Source organism: Mastigoproctus giganteus, chromosome 8 (genome assembly GCF_048544385.1).
Source record: "Mastigoproctus giganteus isolate SK-2022 chromosome 8, ASM4854438v1, whole genome shotgun sequence".
NCBI lineage: Eukaryota > Metazoa > Arthropoda > Arachnida > Uropygi > Thelyphonidae > Mastigoproctus > Mastigoproctus giganteus.
The window spans coordinates 186,719,386-186,741,438 of record NC_143582.1 but is presented as its reverse complement, the minus strand read 5'-3'; the positions used below and the strand labels follow the sequence as shown (position 1 = coordinate 186,741,438).

General features: G+C 40.0%; 1 protein-coding gene across 1 annotated transcript in view; it reads right to left on the bottom strand.

Moving 5' to 3' along the window:
* LOC150082069 (gamma-aminobutyric acid type B receptor subunit 2-like) overlaps positions 1-14,391 on the bottom strand; it is a 101,319-nt gene extending 86,928 nt beyond the window's left edge. The window contains exon 1 of the mRNA XM_090379091.1: positions 13,220-14,391. Coding sequence (XP_090235217.1) covers positions 13,220-13,831 — 612 coding nt within the window. The 5' untranslated portion in view covers positions 13,832-14,391. The remainder of the gene's footprint in view (positions 1-13,219) is intronic.
* Between the last annotated feature and the right edge of the window lie 7,662 nt (positions 14,392-22,053).

The following is a 22,053-nucleotide window of genomic DNA, read 5'->3' as shown; positions in this document are numbered from 1 at the left end:
CCATTCCCTCCAAATGCCTGTCCAGTTCCTCCTTAAATTTATTCAACCTATCAACTTCCACAACGACAGATGGAAGTTTGTTACAGCAATTAACCACCCGCTGGCTAAAGGCAAATTTCCGCACATCTATTCTACATCTGTCCTTTCTTAATTTGAATTTATGCCCCCTTAGGTTCGTAATCTGAACAAGTGGAAGGATCCCATCAGAATTCAGCGTGCTCAACCCATTCAAGGCCTTATAGACCTCAATCAGATCACCGCGCAGGTGCCTAGTCTCCAGCCACTGCAATTTGCAGAACTTAAGCCTCTCTTGGTAAGAGGATCCCTTCATTCCCCTCACCAGTCTTGTTGCCCTTCTCTGTACACGCTCAAGTAAATCTACATCCTTCCTAAAATGAGGCCTCCAGACCTGTACGCAGTACTCAAGGCGTGGCCTGACCATTGCCTTATACAAAGGGATAATCACCTCCCTTTCCCTGCTAGCAAAATTCCTATATATCATTGACAAAACCCCATGACCTGCCCTGGCAGCCTGTCTGCATTGCTCAGAAAACTTCATATCTGACTGCACAATTACTCCCGGGTCTTTTTCATTTTCTACCACCTTAAGTGTAGTACCACACAGTTCGTACGTTTCTCTGGGGTTACTTCTACCGATATGCAGTACTTTGCATTTGTCAAGGTTAAACTTCAGTTGCCACTTCTTAGCCCATCTGCCCAAATTATCTAGATCCTGTTGCAGTAGCACACTGCCATTACTGTCATTAACAACCCTGCCAACCTTCGTGTCATCTGAAAACTTCGACATTAAGCCTGATATACCTTCATCAATATCATTGATAAATATACAAAACAACAGTGGACCTAACACCGAACCCTGTGGGACTCCACTAATAACATTAGTCCACAAAGAACAGCACCCATTGATTACCACCCTCTGTCTTCTAGCACTTAACCATCCTTTTATCCATTGTAGCAACTTACCCTTAATACCATTCTGCTCCATTTTGTACAATAGTCTTCCATGCGCAACAGTGTCAAAAGCTTTCCTGAAATCCAAGTATATGATATCAAAATTATTTTTTGCATCCAGTTCCTTTGTAACCACATCATAATATCCTATCACATTTTTCAGAAAAGACTTTCCCTTAACAAACCCATGCTGTGTCTGAATTATTGCTGCAGTCTTGTCTAGATGATCCTGCAATGCATCTTTAACCAGTGACTCCATTATTTTACCCGGAACAGAAGTTAAACTAACTGGTCTGTAATTACTCGTGTCACCCTTCGATCCACCTTTGTGAATTGGGGACACATTTGCACATCTCCAGTCCGTGGGAACCTCCCCTGAGTCCAAGGATGCTCTCATAATTATGGCTAACGGTTTGCTTAGTAGCTTTTTCGTCTCCTTTAATATAACTGGATAGATCCCATCCACCCCAGGTGCTTTTCTTACGTTTAACTTCAACAATTTCTCTTCCACTTTGCTCTCGGTTATTACAAAATCATTAAGTATCTTGGTACAATTTGATAACCTTCTTCCATTTTCAAACTGTAATAATTCCTCACGTGTGAATGTAGATGCAAAATACTCATTCAGTTTGTTTGCTATCTGAGCAGGATGTCAAGTGGACCAATCATATTCATCCCCTTCCTTTTAGAGTTTATATAAGTAAAGAAATCGTTGCTGTTTTTCTTAGCATCTTTTGCCAAGGATTTCTCGTAATCTGCCTTGGCCTGCCTAACCTCCTTTGTGACCTGATTACAGACTAGCTTATATCTGCCATATGCTTCTGAGTCGCTTGATAATTTATATGCATCCCATGCATTTTTCTTCTCTGCCACGAGTCTCATTATTTCATTTGACAACCATTTTGGCCTAAACCTTGAACAATATTTCTTAATAGGTATGAACCTTTTAGTAGCTTCCACGATTAATTCTTTGAATGCTTCCCACTTAGAATTTACTGTTGGTAACATCGTCAGTTGATCCCACTGTACAGAATTTAAAAACTGTCAGAGACCACTGTACTCGCCTTTACGGAAGCAAAAACCCTTTCCTTTACCCCTGATGGTAATTAAATCTTAAGTAAATCCCACGTCAGTACACTGTGATCACTGCCACCTAGTGGTTCTTTTATCTGCAAATTCTTAATACACGAATGATCACTGCTGATAACCAGATCAAGAGTATTACTTTCTCTGGTTGCCTCTCGAACATGCTGCTGCAGAAAACAATCATCCAATAAATCCACAAAAGTCTTACTAGTGTGTGTGTGAGTGACCAACCCACAAGTTCCAGTCAATATCTGGGAAGTTAAAATCCCCCATTATAAGACATTCTGATTTACTGGCCCACTCTATTTCTCTGTACAATTGTTCATTGTACTCATTCAAGTCATTAGGCCTATAACACACTCCTACTCTTATTTTTCCTTTCGCAGTGCTTATCTCACACCAAACTGACTCAACAGAGCACTGTTCATCTATATCAACTGCAATAAAAGTTGTACTCTGAAGAAAGCGATCAATTACTGCACACAAAACGTATCCCGTTTCCTTTAGGGTTTCCATTTGCTTAGAAATGCATAAAAAGTGGAAAATATCTTTGATAAATACTTCAGATAAGGTTCTTTAAGGGTGTACGATGAAATTATTGCTTGCAGTGACACCTCCATTATGGGATACATTAGTGAAGATTTAAAACTTTTGTTTAGCGATTAAAAAAAAAATTTAATGGTATTAAAAAAAAAGTATTAGAAGACTATTTCTTTAAACCAACGCTTAGCTGAAAAATAATGACCAGACATCGTGGACTGTTGTAGTAACCTCGTTATTCCACGACTATGTCATAATATATTTTTGATGGGTTTCCTTAATGAGATTTTGATGCTATCCAGCGACACTCCGCCCCCCATCCCCCCAAGTTTTTAACTTTCCTTATCGGATATTTCTTTCCCTAATAAAACCTGTTACAATTCCCGAAATAAATAGGATTAATTCCCCTTCTACTACCATTTAGGAATTAAATCATAACACAATGGATTTAATGTTGTACAGCGCACTCAGTTCACAAAACGAAGCCAAAAAGAAGGCCTCCAAGAATCTTAAATGAAAGAGGCCCCGCGCGTGTACGATATATGAGGAACCTTGGCCCTAAATTTGTTGTGTTTTTGGCCTCATTTCTCTGTTTTCCACATTTTATTTTATTCGAAAAATTCCCGCTGTCTCTTGCAAAGTGGGCTCTTCCAAAATGCGCATTTATTCATTTTTTTATTCTATCTTCATTTACATAGAGAGAACGCAGAAATGGGGCTCATTATACTGGCATCCCAACCACCTCTAAATCACACAACTACTATTGAAAACGTGATTTACGAACATCGCTATTCTCCCCAGCCCCAAACATCTTCACTCTTTGTAAATCGAGCCCGCAATAAAAAGTCATTTCGCTTCTAAAATACATCACAACTGACGGCCATATTTTTTTCTTCTCTCCTTCCTTTTCTGCGCGAAATGGTCGACGGAAACTTGACCTACTGGAACTGCTATTGTAAACGCCTTCTAGACGCGAAGATCTGTCGAGGTCAATCATTTCTATATTCTAAGTTGACAATAAAAAACCACGATAACATCTGAATACAGTCCCGGTGTCCTTCCTGTTCGTTCTCAAAAAGTAGGTTATGTATATTTTATCCAAAAAAAATAGCTACAAATCAACCAAACGACACATAAAACCGATGTGGCGCCATCTGGTGGTAAAACTAATAAATTAAGGTAACGTATTTACCTCTTTAAATATACTATTAATAGCTAGATTTTTCAATCCTCGACCCGGATTTCTACACGCGCATGCGCTGTAGAGCGAGGATCCGTCTTCGTGCGTCTGACTTCCCCCCTTCGGGTATAATACGCGTTGTCGATTAGCTATAACGTGGACGTTGTTGGCGTAATATTTGCGCATCTAAATTCTATCCACCGACAGGTGGCGCTGTTTATTTTAACAAGCGCTATATTTGGAAACGCCAACGTCTAGGTGCGCCAGTGTATATAGGCCATCGCGGCAAAATTATTACGAACATGTAGGCAGTAATTATAAGGGTATATCAGTTTACGCCTGTGTCATCGCGAAGGCAGTCCCGCCCTCTACTCACGCACGTTAGCCATCATTGAACTGTTTCTTGAGCATCCCCTAGTGAACCTCGCGAACCGTATTTGGTAAATTATGTCGGGTAGAGACCTCATAAAATTTAACAGGTACAGAATACAGGTTATTCGTCGAAGTATTGCGAGAGGGGTCCTAATATACCCTGGTCTTCAGACGCTGATAGTTCAAAAGCCGTTCAATGCACGCAGAAAATTACCAAAACAGCTTCATTACTGTGTATTATATGTAAAATTGAGACGAAAAAGCTTATTTGGAAATGGAACTCGTATGCCAATGAGACTGTTATTATCTCGTGCGGATCATTTCAAAGATTTAGAGCCCTATCAGAGGAGAGGTAATGCCTTCCCTGAAAATAGCGAAGCGAGTAGAACCAAATCGATAAAATATAATGTGTGATGCTTGGAGAGAAAAGAAAAAAAACATAATAAACAGAGAAAAACATATTCGAAGGGTCACGCCTAAAGGGATTTAATGCAAGATGGAACATTTTAAGGACCAAAAGAATATAAAAGGCTATCGAACTATGCGAGAATCGCCACCATCTCTAATTTATCTGTCTTGTTTTGTTTTTTTTTTTTCTCTGATGGTATTATTAGGAAGTAGGTCACGTATAAATCCGTCCCTCGGTCGGCGTGTTTTTTTTTTTTTTTTTTTTTCCTCTCCCTAATTCGGTTGTGGAAAACTCTTCTTCCTTAAGAAAAATATCTTAAGATGTTACTTAACTTCTTTTCTTTGCGCGAGGCTTTTTCCTGTCACTTTCAGCCTATCAGAGCTTCCTCCTCACGGCGCGGAGACAGTTGATAATGTCGGAACGCGCACTCGAGTCGGTCACCTTTCGCCGCATCTCTTCCCCCCCACGTCCCCCTCCCTTAAGTGCTCCGATGTGTGCGGCAGATTAGAGACCACGATGACATCGCCGAGGTCCAAGCCGGAGTTTAAAGGGGTGACGTCTTCTCCAATTACGGCAGCCAGACCTCAACACATAACGAGTACATTTCTCCCCCTTTCGGTTCAGCGGGCAGCGCTGTTGCGCGAGATATTAAATGACATGGCAGTTTCTCATTTATGCCTTGTCAGACACGCCTTAAGAATTTTTTTTGTCTGGCGGGGGGGGGAAAGGAAGGTCTTTGAGCACTTCCTTCATTACACTGGCATAGTAAAATGTTTCCAGGAATCATTTAGTAGAGGTACCAGATGCTTTAACATTCAGAAAAACTTTCTCGTAGACCTCATTATGACATGCAGTACTTCGTGCTATCTCTCTCCCCCTCTATATCTATATATATACACGCCAAACGAATGGCAGATGGTAAGTTCTGTGTAGTGCAAAGAAGCCATCATTACAGGGAAAAACCAACAAGTCAAATAAAGAAGTCCAAATCGTAACGAAGTCCAACTATACTCTTCTCCAAATACATCCCACTCAAACTGAAATGCCAAAGATGTAACAAACTACAATTTTATATTATCGTCTGTTACATTCTGTAACAGACGACAATATGACACACACGACAAAAATGTCGTCTGCTGCATCCTGTAACAGACGACAATATGGAATTTTTAAAGATGACAATAAAAAATTGCGATTTATTTATTTTTCCGGGTTGTTACCATGAACCTACACAGGTTTGTGTATTTACATTAGTTATTGCGTTTATGCGGTTGTCGTTTGGGGGGGGGGAGAAGTTTCGGGAAAGATATTCAAAGGAACACCTTGTGACAGAAGATCCTTCCGGAAGAAGCTTTTCTAAAACACCTTTGGTTGTCCTTGAAAATGACTCAGTCTTAGAAACCACTTCGTCATCATCAGAGAATGATTCCACTCAAACGAGAACTGAGGGATGGAAAGAGGAAGAAATTGGAAGGGTGGAGTTACTAGAATACGGCAGATGGGGCAAAATTTCAAGGCCGCATTAGGTTTGCGTCCACTTGTGTTTCTTTGAGAGCTGCAGATAAAGAGGACTGGAGTATCTTGGTGATGGCAGGTCCCAAAACAAGGAAATCATCTTTCTAGGGGTGTCCAGCTAGTCCTTTTTCGCATGTAGTGACTAAGAATGTTTTCACTATTTGGATAGTTCTTTGACTGCAAGGTCAAAATGGTAAATCCAGGACTTCTGTACTGGATTTACCATTCTTCTTGGAGATTGTACTGAAAAACGCTTGTTTAGCAGCTGGCCCTGAGGCCATTTTGGGTCAAGATCCGTTAATGACACTCTTCACCTGATGAACATCTGTTCTTGATCGAGCCATGAATTAAAAGAGAAAGGAGAAAGAAAATGCGACCGGTAATCTCCTAAGGCGATTATTGGCTGTCATTAAAAACACGGGTGAGAGTATTAGCATCGTTAGAGGGATCTCCACATTAAAAATAAGGAAGTTTGGAACTAGTATAAATTTAAGTTTTTGTCTGAAATTTTCTCGGAGGCAACTGAGGCCATCAGGAGTTGGTACACGCGCAACCCTGGCCCGAAACTGACTATAACTATGTGTAAAAAGAATCGAACTAAAAACTGAGGAGTACCCAGGAAAAATCACCCACAGGAGAGCGTTAATAATACGCCTGCTCACTAAGCTAGCAGAAAACAAAAGCTTGCGATTCATACGCAATGTTGTCATGGAGACCAATCGACCTGGAAGGCATTTTGCCAATTAATTCAACCCGAAGTTTGAAATGTAATAAAGAATATCGACTGCTCTTCCAGAAAACTAAAAACGATCACTCACTACAGTTGTCTAAACATTAAACAAAATGTTTACGCGCTGGTGGTAATTGAGAATTTGCATTACAAACCCACATCAATGGGGGGGGGGAATCATTAATTCTCTCTTTTCTTCTACCTTTTATCGGACACTCCTACGTCAGCAATCGACCAAACTGTGGTTGACGTGGATAGGTAACCAATATCAATCCACCTGAGTTTATAACGACATTCCAGACAGCAAAACTAACCTATCCACCAAATGAGATTGCTATGGAAACCACTGATAAAACATCGTTATCCGATGTAATTTATTCTGATGGTATAACCGAACATGAAACCCTATTATTAAGTCGGTCGTGTACCTCTACTGGATAAATATTTGACTGGTCAAAAAAATAAGGGTCTTCAGAGACCAAAGAAATTAGTCCAAATACGTCCCAAACGTATCAGAGCGTATGACGTCACAATGAATATTTTTTCCTCTTCAATGAGTGGATAAAACAACAATGCAAATTTCTTTTGGCATACACCAATCCCATGTGAATTACGTGTGGTTCATGATCATTATGCGCGTGTTCTTATTGTATGTTTTAACTGGATTCGTGCAGATTATGGATTGAAAAGAAAGTATGTTTAATCATTAAAAATACTTTAATATACAATCTTTTGTTATGGAATCTAATTAGTCCGATATTCTCTTACTTTGTGTTAAAATGCGAACAGAGAATAAACCAGTTGTGGAAGAAATGTGGAAAAAAAAGGAACTGATGGAAATTTTACCTTCGTTTCTTACTGTTGGAGTAAATAAAGCGACTTTGTTCTCTACAGTTCGTAATGGGACTTTGTTAAAGCCTACGTTATTCTCTTCTAACTCCTGTGTGTGTCCTTCGGTAAATATTTGCCTTTGAGACTCGCAACGTCTTATCTTGCAGCAGTCGCAAGTTCTTATTGATAATTTCTTCGTCTCTGTTGAACTGGGATGGTGGTTAAACACAGGGACTTCGACAGAAGAGACTCAAACGAATGTCGGGAGACACGCTAATCGCGTGAGATAAAGAAAGCTGACATTGGTATTCGGATGGAGCTGAATAGAAGCATTTCAGGCCAATTGTGGAAGTTTGTTTGACTATTGCACAGCAATTACTGGTTCCAGGTCGCGCATCTAACTGGAGAATACAACAATCTAATGGCATCGCATTTTAAGGTGCTCTAACTTGCAAGCCAACGATTATTTTCAATGGAACACGAACTTTCTGTCAACTACTCAAATCACAAGTGGTTTCGCCTTTGTTGGGCTGCATAAGGAAGGCGTTTCTGTCTCTCTCTCTCTCGTTCTATTCAGACACCAAGACATTTTTTGAAGACGATTCTTCTGTGGAAGACATTTTTCTGTAAGAGAAAAGACAAAGACGTAGCTGTTATGTTTATCCCTATGCAAATTAAGGATAAACATTACTAGATAAACTTTGAAATAGCTTAATTACATCCATGGCAACCAACACCGCCTTTTCTGACAGAGATCAGAAAAGGAGGTGGGGAAATGACTTGGCGCTAAATCCTCCAAGACACTACTTGGTGACCCATTCGATGCGATGTAAAAATCCGATTAAGATCACGTCATTACCACAAGTTCACTAATTAATCTGATTTACGGGAAACCTAATTATGTAAGCTCTTTTCCAGGAATTAGATTGCGTGGATTGAGTTCAACTTAGAAATAAAAACAATTCGTTCCAAGTGTGAATAACTCATTATCTACTGTCATCATTAATCCCTCTTAAATCATTCGCTCTTTCTCGCTTTCGTTATTCAGTTTCCTTCCATCTTTCTGTCTCTTATCTGTCCAAAACGAAGAGCTTAAACAATTTATACTAATCAAGATGGCCGGACAACCAGAAAAAAATCCTACCATGCAGTTTAATAGTTGTTGACGCAATTTCCTTGAGGGCCACGCGACCCAGCTTCCATCACCAGCCTCCCTAAGCTGTCTCCTTCATTCCATTGGCATTCATTCTGTATAGTCTAAGGGGCAGTGGACTCTAAAATTGGTTACTGTTGCCCAAATCCCTTGATGAGCTAAATATTCCATCCACGTAAATGTTGGTGGGTGTGGAATAAAAGAGGTAACTGGTTGCTATCCCCAGCGACTGCCACTTGCCCACTGCAGTTTTAAGTCCCCATTTCAGGAAAAATTCTTATTTGGTTTAAAAATACGAAGCAAATTGGTGATAAATATGGATTGTTTCGATATTTATTTGGTTTTGTAAGAATCAAAGCTTCTGTTTCAACAGAACCGATGTCCAAACCTTAATAATGCATATAAAATTGCTCATACAACGCACTCCATTTCCATTTAAACATTCCAGTATGACTATCCTGCTGCGACAACCAATCAGGATGCGAGAATTACCTCAGATTATCAGCAGCCATGTAAACAATCATTACACGCGCACAATTTGTGGTACAGAATTACTGGAAAGTAGGCTAATGGAGAAACATTCGCTCTCGCTTGGAGACATCCACTTAAAGTTGATGTTGGGAATTTTCTTGGGAGCAAAACACCACAGGGATCGCGTCACCATAGAAATCTGAATAAACAGCCTTGATCACCACCCCCCGAGGCTGTCTGATCTCTTTAATATTAGTCCACTAAGATGTTTTCGCAAGCACAATTTGGGTTTATATCTTTGTTCCCTGTTTAAAGCGAGATTATTCAATACACAGATGACCATAGTGATTGTCAGGAACATTAACCTTTTTACTCTGGGTGTACACCGCGCCCAATCGAACTGTGCACGCCCTGTTGGGGAATACAGCTCTAATCTATAATTAGGACGAATTTTCGACATTAACAACAAAGCCTTAATTAATGTGCAATGACTTTGTTTGGCTTTTACACCTTATTAATATTAAAACGCATGTCAGACTAACCTACTCTCAACCTAATGAAACGTTTATTTATATTTTTCTGTTTGTTCGTTCCTTAACTTTTTGAGCATCAGTGTATTTTATCAATGAAGTTAATCTAAATCCACGTAACTTAAGAATAATTAATTTTTGGACATTGGCCGTGAATATTCTGAGGCTGAAGACATTCGTAAGAAGATCACTGCGAAGTTGTGGACATTTTTGATGGGGTTTGGCGCGTGACTCTGCGTGTCACACTATGAAATATTGCGTGGAAAAATTCTCGGCACAGACATAATGAAGAGAAATCCGCAACACATGATATATGATCCAAACAGAGCATCCTCCAGCTATCATCGATCTTTTGTTGCCTCCAACATCCTAACCCGCTGGACTAGATTACAATGTCGGTCGTTTAATCCGAGTCTCTTATAACGAAGTTTCCGATGATACTACTTCCAAAAGTTTTGAATGTAAACTAATGAAGTTAGTAGGGGCTAGACGTCACGCGCAAAAAAAAAGTCCCAGTTCCGTTACAAGATAATTAAATTTAAAGGGTTTCGCAGACTTAAAACTTTGTCCAATTCGACGCTCCCAACAATCGCGGGATGTCGATGTTTGCCGTAGTCACCATCGTCTGTGACATTGTAGACCCGTGACGATATTCACCTCCAAGGGTAACGAGCTGGTAAATATTGAAGTTCACTTTTCGTGATACTTCTATGACCTACATAAGCCTAGCTACAACATCCACCCCGCTAAATTAGAGGAATTAATGAAGGGCCGGCACATAAAGACCAGCCGATTCTTTATGAAACTTACCCAAGTTTCGTAAGGTGTTTACTATAAAAAGGAACACGTCCACCGAAATCGATTGATGAACCAATAACTTGAAAATAAACCTGCTGGAAATGTGCAACTCGTGATTCTAAATCGGAAGAGCAGCGTCACAATGAAAATATTCCAGTCATTGTTGAAACAATTGTTATCAGATGAATAATTGTTACAGCGCAGTTGTAGTGCAACAATGACTTCAGCATATCGTTTGGAGATGCTGTTATTATGCTGCGGATGTACCAAAATCTACGTCGTACGTATTATTTAACGTTTTGGCCTATTGTATCACGTGACAGATGTCTCCAATGACTGCTGCGATAATGTGCATTTCAAACGATCGCAGATTTAGAGACACGCAATATGAAATAGTAATCGAGATTCGTATATTCTGCTCATTTGCATATTTTGTACGAGTATAAAGAACGAAAATAGACTTGGAGTTTACGCGGTAGATAATCTTTAGTCTCTCCTGTTTGCGCAAATGTCCTGAATATCTTAAAAACCGCGTCCATTCAAAATGCTCGAAACAACCGCAAGTCCGAAGGATCAAGATCAGGCAATAAGGCCACATGAAAACACTAAACGGTTAATTTCGACTCACAAACATCCTCCAAGTTCATTGAATCTATCAGAGAAGATTTTAGCTCAATTTTTAGTTCTATCAATACCGGTCGCTGATTGCTCTACTAAGAAGAAATTAAATAGATTAAATATCATTTCTTGGTGGATGGAAGAAATATCAATCTTACCAAAAGGCGCACAAAGTAAAGCCCGTACAAATTTTCAGAGAATGAGATCCAGAAGATGATAGAGGATAAGACGCTGCTGAAGGCGAAACTTCAGCAGCGTCTTATCCTCTAGCAATGTTTCGGGCTCACAGGATGGCGTCTTCTGCAGCCCTGCAGGTGTTTTACCTCTGGACCTGCACCTTATACACAACAGACTGCTATAGGCTAAAACTTAGAATCTCAACTGAGATTCCAGGGGTTTCCTGTGATCTCGCCACAGATGCCAAAAGAGAAGAACATCGTATATGGAAAGAGTTAACAAATGTGTAGCCTACCCGCAGGGACACAAAACTATTGTAAACGTTACCCATCAGTTCTTACCAGCAGTTTCTTTCAATACAAGTAAGAATATTCGTAGGTGGTTTCCTCCCAGGTTGACTGCAACGTTCTTATGAGAGGCCATGGCTCCGTTAACTTTAAACTCTTTCAGCTTGGTCTAAACTCCACACTCCGCAGCGCAGAAGAAACAAGGATGCCCATGCTATATTACTGCAATATATACTCAGGCTCAAGATCTAAGGAAGATCAAGATATACTCAAGCCCGAGAATAAAATTCAGTGAACAACTTAGTATAAGGTAATGAAATAGCATTAGTTGACCACCCTTCTTCATTCACTGCTCTGCAAACGTTCTTTTCTGAAGTATTCAGTAAAAGAAAGAGATCATCTTAAGACAGACCGCTTCTCAATAACCTTCTGTGATCATTCCTGTCTTAATATCATCACAAGTTAACAACTTCTAACAGACAATTCTTCTGACCCTCCGTCTTTGAAGTTTCAATCTACGATCCAGATCTCCATTTGCCTTTTCTTCGGATTGAAAACTAAGATTTACCTGATCTTCCTCGATTTGGACTCCCAGTACCTCACTGACTGGAACTTTCAAAACTCTTTGTATATTATCTTAACTTAGATTTTCTTCTGCTACCAGGAAGCGCTCTAAAAATGTCTTGTATTATGACAAGATTTCGCTGGCCTCTTAGTTTTGCTAGAGGCTGGATGTTACACTGGTACCCTGGATTGGGCTCTGATGCTACGGGATATTACTGACATCCACTGGTATTGCACAACCTTCAGTGGATGCGCGATTGAAATTTTTCGCCCTAGTACCAACATAACTTGGTCATCTCTTCATTGACTGGTTCCTAGACTGCCCAAAGCGCTCGTTTCCTGGTGGTCCCTAAGCCACCAGGGATGGTTAGTCGCCTCGGTTCAGACTTAGTTGTGGCCCATCTCCTCGTGGTATAGACAGGCTTTCCAGATGATTACCTTCCTGGTGGCAAAAGTGGCTATAAACAATCTAACCAAATATACTGCACAGAGATTAAATTACATACATCTCTGGCTGTTCTTCAGAGTTCTCTGTATCCACAGAGTACAATGGCAGAGTTAAATCAACATTCTGGAGCCGACCTGCATTAGATAATATTCATGTCCAAGTCTCATATTCTAAATCAATTACGTAAATATAAATAGATGGGTTCAGTTCGCTTAATCTGTGCCAAGGTAACTAAGGATCACCAAGTCAACTGGGAATTTAAGAGAAAGCCAATTATCCATAATATCTCATTAAACAGAGCTTGTATTTGATAACCTCTAAAACCAGAGTTTTTGGGATGAAAATCATTTTCGAACAATCATTTTGGACTATCAAATTATTCAAGCTGGATTAAAACTAGGAAATGTGTTGCCCCCCCCCCTCTCTCTCTGGTTCTGCCCCTGAATTATTTCTACAACAAGCACTACGTATAAACACAAAAGTTGCTGTCCGGCGGGTGGAGCACCTTAAAGAAACCCGTGACTATTTCCACACTTACCTTGGTGTCGTCGGTGTACATTTTTAAAAAGTATCCGGGCAAGACACGTTGGCCGTTCACGTGCTCAATCGCCAGGGAAGCGGCAGCCAACTCCGACCGTCCCACCTCGCCAGACTTTCGGCAGTCGTCACCGCTAAGCTCGAACAACCCGTGGATGTAAATCGTGCAGTTCTGCAACGAATTCTCGGTGTGGCCCGCCTTCGACGAACACCCCATCAATCCGATGGATTCATCGGACGTCCGCATTTCTTCGGGGGAGTCTGTGGACACTATCCTTTCTTGGCACCACTTATTAACACTCTGGTTGTGCATTCGATCCGGGTCGGAATCTCTGGACCTGCTGGCAGAAGAAGGTGACGAGGTCAGTTGGTCGCTGACCTTTATTGGATGATGATTGTTGACGGGCCGGTATAAAGACAGAACTTCGGATGTGTTCGATGGATCCGTGGTATTGAAGACGTCCTCTTCGGTCATCATCGTTTGGCACGTTCCCGATACGAACAACCCCACGAAAACGTAGACACTCCAACAGAGAACGTGAAAAGTAACTTTGCTCAAATTACGCGTCCTTCTGCGTCGAAAACAGCGCAGATCCGTCCACAAGTGGAACATGGATACACGCTCCCGCAACTAGCCGAACAGTGACCTCATAGGTCACACGCAGAATCTGTTAAATACGCTTTAAAAAAAAAAAAGCGGGAGATTTTTTTTTCCACTCATAAGCTGACCACCAACGTGCTTCTTGAAATTAACGTGTGGCGCGAGACAGTTTTTTTTTTTTTTTTAATTGTCAGTTTCGCCAAACAACGCGCTTTACTCACATTATCCTGGCAGACGACGCATTTCGACGAGATGCACTGGCAGACGACACTTTCGACGTAAAAAATTCTTGCATCATAGCCTCCACGTGCGATTTTCGAAGTTCTAACGAACGCATTTAAACTGCGCTTTTGGCGAAGACGCGAGAAGGGGAAGGAGCATCGCTTTCGTGCCTCTGTCCTTGTTACTTTGCCCGAACGCCACTTATTTGCGGCCAGCGTGACATTAGTTAGCTCGTATCCCTCGATCAGCGACAGGAAAATGACGGCGGTCAAGGACTTTCGACATCTCCCCGTGAACCCCCTTCCACAAACGCTAAATTACCGGTATCCGTCCAATTGCGCGGACTGCTATTCGGGCGCTACTGGGAAATATGCTCCGAAGAAAAACACCGAAGTTCGTTTCGCTAATCCGACTGCAGCGCCACCTAGCGAGGCGTTCAAAACAAATCGGACATGTGCTTGGGGAGTTCGGAGAAACGTTTTAGTGACAGCTTGCCAGAGGGTAGGTGGTGACATCGTTAGTGTTTCGGGGGGGGGGGTAAGAAGAGGGAGGAGAAGGGGGTTTGAAGATAAGGGGGGGAAAGGTAAAATGTTACACTCGAAGTTTTAACGAAAGGATTTTGAGGCTGTGAAATATGTGCGGCTGTGAAGAGTATAATTTGATTTTTAATGTTACAAGTGGCTGAAGTAACCTCGCCTGTTATTAGGGATAATTAATAATCATTAATTATGTATTCAAGGCCGAGAATTTATTGTGGAGCATGCGCACTTATTTCACAGTTAGTGCGCAATAAGATTCGAAAATCGCGTGAAAAATGGTAAAACGCGAGCCACTGTCACGTGACTATCTGGTAATGTATTGGTATTTTCACAATCGTGACAATGCGTGTATTTTTATTAATATTTATAGACTTTACACCTGATAAGTATGCAATATGAGAAATAGGGGGAGGTGCCCTTCTGCTTTCTTTGAAATCAGTGGATAATTCCCATCAACCCTTGGCGTTATCTCTTCAGGTGTAATAGATTTTTTTATTCCAATAGTTTGGTTAAGAAAAAATAATTTATAATCTTAGAAAAAGCTTTTAAAATCAGCTAAATTTTAACGAATCTAACATTAAGATATGTTATGGCCCAAGAAAGATTAAAAAAGTAACAGAAGAGAAGGGAAAGCTACTGTTATCTAAGAACTGTTGCTTATTTTCACAGGATATTAAAGAACCGGAAGTGATAAAAAAAACAGGAAGTGCTGCTGACAATTGGAAAAAAGTATCTAGAAAACTTCCACGTACTCAAAACGAAGTTGTGAGCCACCAACGCCCTCTAGTTGCCCGCGTAGCAACTATAGCTGTGATCTAGAGAAAATGAGAGTGCAGAATTACTGAAAAATGCAACGGGGGCTTAAATTTGTGGGCTTAAAACACAAAAGAGATCACTTTGGCAGAGAACTTTGAAGCGAATAAGTTCTTTGAGCAGAATATATAGAGCTCTTGGCATAAACGTCATCTCCAATGCCTTTTACCTCCACTTTACCACGAGAAAGAAAAAAAGGACACGTCTATGGCAGTCTCTTGTAACCATGGAGACTATTAGGGTGAATTGCCCTATCCGTTACTAGAGCTGTTGACAGAAGAGTGGGGTTCTTCTACTTTATAAAGCCCGGAGATCAAGATTCTTTTATTTTTTTATATACTCGGCTAAGGGATGGTGTGAAATTTCGCATCGAGCGACGAGATGACGACAGCGTGGTCTGCACGAGACGCTGTCACGAGGGAGTTCGTTTTGTTGCTTTCAAAGAGGGGGGGGGATGGCGAGGCTGCTTTTCTCCGATCCATTTTAACAGAAATTAGAGGGCGGGGTGCGATACAATGAGTCTGGTTGAAAAGCCGAGCGACATCAATCTTTATGCGAATGGCAAAGGATGGATAAAACGCGCGCGACTTTAAGAAATAAGGGGGGAGGAGGGGGAGGGGAATAAGCTTAAAAGTTAATGGAGACGCTGTGGCTCAATAAAAATGGAAATTTGGGTCTAATGGAGGTCGAACACGATGTTTATAAGTTCGAGAGATTGCTGAAAGGTCGTCGGTTAGGCTTAACCGAGACGGGAGAACAGGAGTGCGCGTGCGCGCAGGATTTAAAACCGCGTACCACTCCTGTTAATCGTGTAGCGATAACTCAAATAGCTTTACAATTAGGCTAATTTAAAACGCTCGTCAACAAAAGGAGAAAGAAAGAAAAAAAATTGCGCTTTGGTAATGGCCTGCGTTGCCACAGCAACCGACATCTCCCATCCAAATCCACGTATTTATGGAATTTATCAAATCTTTAATGAGTTTATTCGTAATCATGAGAAAACCAATTTTTTTTTTTTTTAAATGGAGGTTTGTCGCACGTACGGTTAATTTCTTACCCCCTGGTTTCCAAGGATTTCGTAAACCCCTTAATGTTTTTATCTTTTTTTCTTAATTTTCTTTCTTTAAAAAGTCGGAAGATTTTTTTTTTTTTTCGCTTAGTTCCTCCGATGGCTTCTTTATCGACTTTCTTTTCTCTTCTTTATCTCATTATCTTCGATATTCATCGAATTTTCGGGAAGGGAAATTTCCATTTGTGAAGCTCTTCATCGAACCAATCCTTGGCTTTGAACCCTCCACTCTACTCTCTTTCGCATTAAACCCAAATGCCTTTTCCCTTCTTTCTTAGTGGGCTAATAACTGTCACCTTAGATTCTCACACTTGCGCGAATATGGACGTTCCCGGAGTTAAAAGAACAGCGAATGACGTCACTGGTGACGTCATTCGATTTCTGCGGATTTTAAACGGGTTGTAATGAGTTAAACAATTGACTTCTACATAGGGATTAATACTACATCTATTAACTACCGATGAAAATTAATTAATGTATAAAATAAAAAGAAATGGGCCAAAGGATGATCCTTGTGGTACACCAAACTTTTAACGCAAAATTAGATGCAATCTTATTAATTGGTCTGCAGTGCGGGTTTTGTAGTCTCTTTAATATTTAAACTTTTAATATTACAAATTTAAATTGTATTTTGGAGAGCTCTTCTTCTTGAGTTAAGTTCTGAATCTTTTCCTACCATTATACGGAACTCTCCCATGTGCCCCATTATGTTTTTCGATTAAGCTTTTCAATCTTGTTCCTAGAAATACCAACGTTGGATAGGAGTGATTACCACCAGCTTGATATGGAGTTTATTTCCCTGGAAATAACGCATACCACACACTGGAAAGTTCCATCCTTGATGAAATCTCTAATTAGACCTTCAATAAAGTTTGCACTTTCTATTAAAATGAATTAAAAACAAAAGAAATTACGCACGAAAAGCTAGTCAGAGTGTGTACGCACGAAAATTAGAATTCTGCTGAAAGCTTTTATTGAAAATACTCTCTGCTAGCTTGAGAAGGCTTTTAATTAGAGAGAGGGGGGGTGGGCAGGTTATGCGATCAGAAACAAAATGTTTATTCGCTCCTTTCCACGAAAGAAAATTACATTCTTTCGAGGGCTTGTCAAGATAATGAAGTCGGCAGTTTTACAAGGTGGTTAAAATTAAGTGACCTACAATAAATTATACAGAAATATTAATTTATATTGCAGTATCATTTAACTTGTTTATATTGCGTATATAAAAATACAATATTGCAGAAATTGATTTTATTTTATAAGAGTTTAGTGCATTAACTTTATTGTAGAGAGCGCTGATGTCGATACAAATAACTTTGAAAACGTCTGCTTATACTATATTATTTTTAATTGTTGCCACTTTCATGCTCGTGACACGAACTCCATTACTCAGCTAACGTCTGCTTATATTATTTTTAATTGTTGCCACTTTCATGCTCGTGACATGAACTCCATTACTCAGCTAACGTCTGCTTATATTATATTATTTTTAATTGTTGCCACTTTCATGCTCGTGGCACGAACTCCATTACTCAGCTTACGTCTGCTTATATTATATTATTTTTAATTGTTGCCACTTTCATGCTCGTGACACGAACTCCATTACTCAGCTAACGTCTGCTTATATTATATTATTTTTAATTGTTGCCACTTTCATGCTCGTGGCACGAACTCCATTATTCAGCATGGTATTATTAAATTTCGCTTTTTATTTTCACAGATCATTTACTGTTGCCATTACTTTGATTCTTTTTTTGTTAAAACGCAAATTAAACAGCGTATGTATTAAAGATCGGTGGAAAATTTCCACTTCATTAATTTTTATAAAAAAAAACGACTGTGATTCGGTAAAAGAAATTTAATCTTCACTGAGAATTCACTCCACGTTTCCTTGTCGTATTTAGACTTCAAGTTTCGTTTGAACATCCTCTTCCGTCCTTCTAAAATGCAGCTTAAGTTCTTCATCACAAAGGCCTCTAATTCTTCGAACTTTCTGAGGAGAATTATAACTACACCGTACAAAATACTGCCCTACTTTCTTCGCAAGCCCTAGAAAAGCTTCCGATAATTGGTTGTGCGGTGATCTTTTTTTTTTCTCTTACTCTCCCATCGCAAGAGAACGAAGAGGAACATCGGTGATCATCACATTGCTACTTAAACTTGTGTAATTGGCTGTCTTGCTCAAATACCGGGAAGGCAGGGAGACACGGTAATTTAATTTGACGATATTACAGTTAGACAGATTTGGAATGAAGTTAGCAAATGATAACTGAGACCAGAAGAAGTTGGGGCAGTGTTTTACAGAAACAAAAAGACTTTCTCGGGTGATGCAGCTCCCTTTCCTTCCCTCTCTCTGGCTCGTTCGCTTTTTCTTTTCGTAGTAATGAGAGAAAACGGACAAAAACAACGCAAACAGACGGCGAAGGAAAACATTAAAAGAAGAAATACTGGTCTTGCCGTGCCGACTATAACCGATGGTTACATCTGGCTTGCAGAATGGTAATGGTCACTGCATTCTAACCACCGCGATGGATATGGTGTTTAAAAAAGGCTGTAAAATATGCAAGGGGTGGGGAAAGCCGTATCCTGTAGATTTAATATTGCTTGCGTGGTGTTTTGAGCAGAGGCAGACCATTGATCAAGCTCCACAGAAAGAAAAAAAAATCGCCCCGAATTCATGAAGCATTAATAGGAATTCTGGGGGAAAGTGCTTAAACATTAACACGTCTCGGGTTAATTAATTCTCTTAATGACCGCCAGGATAAATCGCTTTTTGTCGGAATGCGCCGAAACTTAGGGAAATAAAAGCGTTTGTTACGGTTAATCTATTGTGGGATGTGGTTATCGACTGCTTCTACATTTATTATATATTTTTTTAACAATGACTAGTAGCGACCTCTGTAGGAACATAACTAAAGTATTCTTTCTGGAACCATAAATTTCGTTTTGAGATATTAGTGGGCCGAAGTCCATCAACTGCTGATCGCCCTGACAGCCGCAACAGTCAGACCTACCAATCCTTCATCCGATTTGATTGATAACCACAATTATTAATTTTCCTCACTGCGGGATTTTAACGTCAGCTGTCACGTTGGTGTGTAACAATGAGGAATGTGAACATTTTTATGTAACAAAGTTGGCAATCTCAGCAGTGCCACAATTAGAATGCAATGAATGGCAGAACTAACTGGTTTCGCATTCCATAGAGACCACATCACTTCAAAGTGACCTTGTAGTCAAGTTCACCATGGGATTACCGTATTCACAGTTTTTTTTTCAGCTTATAAAACTTCAACAAATTCTTAAATGTAGCCCAATTGTCTCCCTTAAGACCTTGTGTGTGGTGCGACAACGTCGACCTATGTTCCGAGCTGACCATTCTTTGTAGGGCTTTCATATCACGTTCTGTCATCTTCGGGGAATTTCGTGATGGTTTCAGCACCGTTCCACTTCAATTTTCAGATCACATCACCAATCGTCAACCTAGGGATATTCAGTGTCATCGAAATGTCACGTATAGACAGTTAGCTTATGTGGAAGTCTGTTAACTCCATCCTTCGCGGAATCTTGCATTCACTATCATATTGTTGTCCAACACGTGCTTCGGTAGGACTTGGCCAACTATCAACAGAGAAGATGTGAGCTGTGCCTGAACTTGAATAATCTAGTCCACTTTGCCCCGAGTACCGAGAATGGGTGCGTGCCCAAATAATTCAAAGATAATAGTGGCTGAAACAATGTCCTCTGCGTCAAAAGCGAATAGCATCAAGCACACCTGTCCTTGCTGAATTCCCACTTCAACTTCACAGGTGTAAGTTGCTAATTTTTCTATGCTAATTGAGAAGAGGAATCCTTTCTTTTAGGAGGGAGATTAAGAAACATCGGATGCTCTCTTTTATGTGGAAATATTCTTCCCAAAGACGTATCTATATGAAATTAGGGAAATTAGGGATTCAGCATTCTCCTCGAAGACAGACAAGATATTTTTAGTAACTGCAAAGAAGGATTCGCAGTTATCGACCTATTCTTAATCCTACAGTGGATTTCTTCTAGTTCGTTAGGATGGACTACTGATTGTTGGCAACACAATTTTTTATATAATTTGCAGAAGGCAAGGTGGCTTGTAAATACAAGGAATTATTGAGGAAATAGAAAATTATCAGGATAAACCGGGAAAAAAGAACTTTGTTTTTCCTCTTCTTTATATTTATGATGGCTCTCTTGGCCATCTACTGTTACTCCAAAGAAGAGATTTAAGACGTAACCGTCTTGAACATTAATTCTGCAACATCACCTTGGTGATAAATATTCGCAACAGCCGTTCCAGACTCAGTTCTTCTGCTAACAGCTTTCGCTAAGTAATTTACACCCTGCAGAGCAGACGATAAAGAACAAGCAAAAACCAAAAATAAAAACCATTGGGTTCAAAACTGCAGAAAACACACTTCTGCCGCCCAGCTAAACTTTGCAGTTCAAAGTGTCACAGCAGGGAAACACGTGACTGCTTCTTAGGAGAATTTAACGCAGAACCCGAGACATACCGCCTTCTGAGAATTAATGGGCCGTGTCCGCTTGTTACGACCACAGAATAATAACGACACCTGGTGGTCCTGTTTATGTAAATAAACTACAGAGAACGTTAGTCTTTGGATGAAATATCAAGAGAGGTAAAAAGAAACATAAACATGGACTGTATTTTATTATTTAAGTTTGTTTTTTGTTTATAATCACTGCCTTAAAGCCTTGAATGCTTTAGAGTTTTAAACTACCCTTCCAAAATATTAGAATTGTACGACGGCGTTCTGTAATATTTTGGTAGGGCAGTGTATAAATAAATCATATCTGTGTCCATATAAGTTTGATGCAGTGCAGCTTTAGTAATTTAATCCGCAATAGCAACTCCCTGTTAATGCAGCTTCACCGCAAGCTTTAATGTTATACAGAGAAAGCATCATCAGGGGGTAATAATCTTTTCTTGATCAGGTCTCAATAAGTGTCCAAATTTTGCGCGAATTTTGTTAAGTACACATTCTTTTCGTCTGCCATTGTACAACGCGTACATCATTAACACTAACGATAGAAAAGTGCGTTCGTATTTTAAATTAACACTAAATAGCTGGAGGGAAAATAAGTGTTGTAGTTCATTACGAATATCATGGAATCCATTATATCTGATTAGGGCTAATCACTTTCAGTCTGCAATAACGAGAATTGCTCATCTGGATTCCGCGTTGCGTGCTGCAATATTTCCGCAGGTTATGACAAAGACTAACAGGCCGTATTAATCAGAGATATGACTTATTAGCGGAACGAAGGTCATATGTATTGGCTGCGATACTTGTCGAACAGGTAGTTAGTGAATAAATAGAAACAGTCCAGCATCTCCAAACCGAGAAAAAAATAAATAAAATGGATTCTAAATTCGTTTACAACGTAATTCAGGGTCCAAACATTACGACAGTCTCCAAGAGTCGATGTTCGCGTATCGGCTGAAGTCCGCAGTACATTGCAAGGTTAGTCTTAATTAACTTTTCAAGTCTAGCTGAACTCGAGCGAAATATTAACGTCGTGCCAAACGTTTTCGCCAGGGG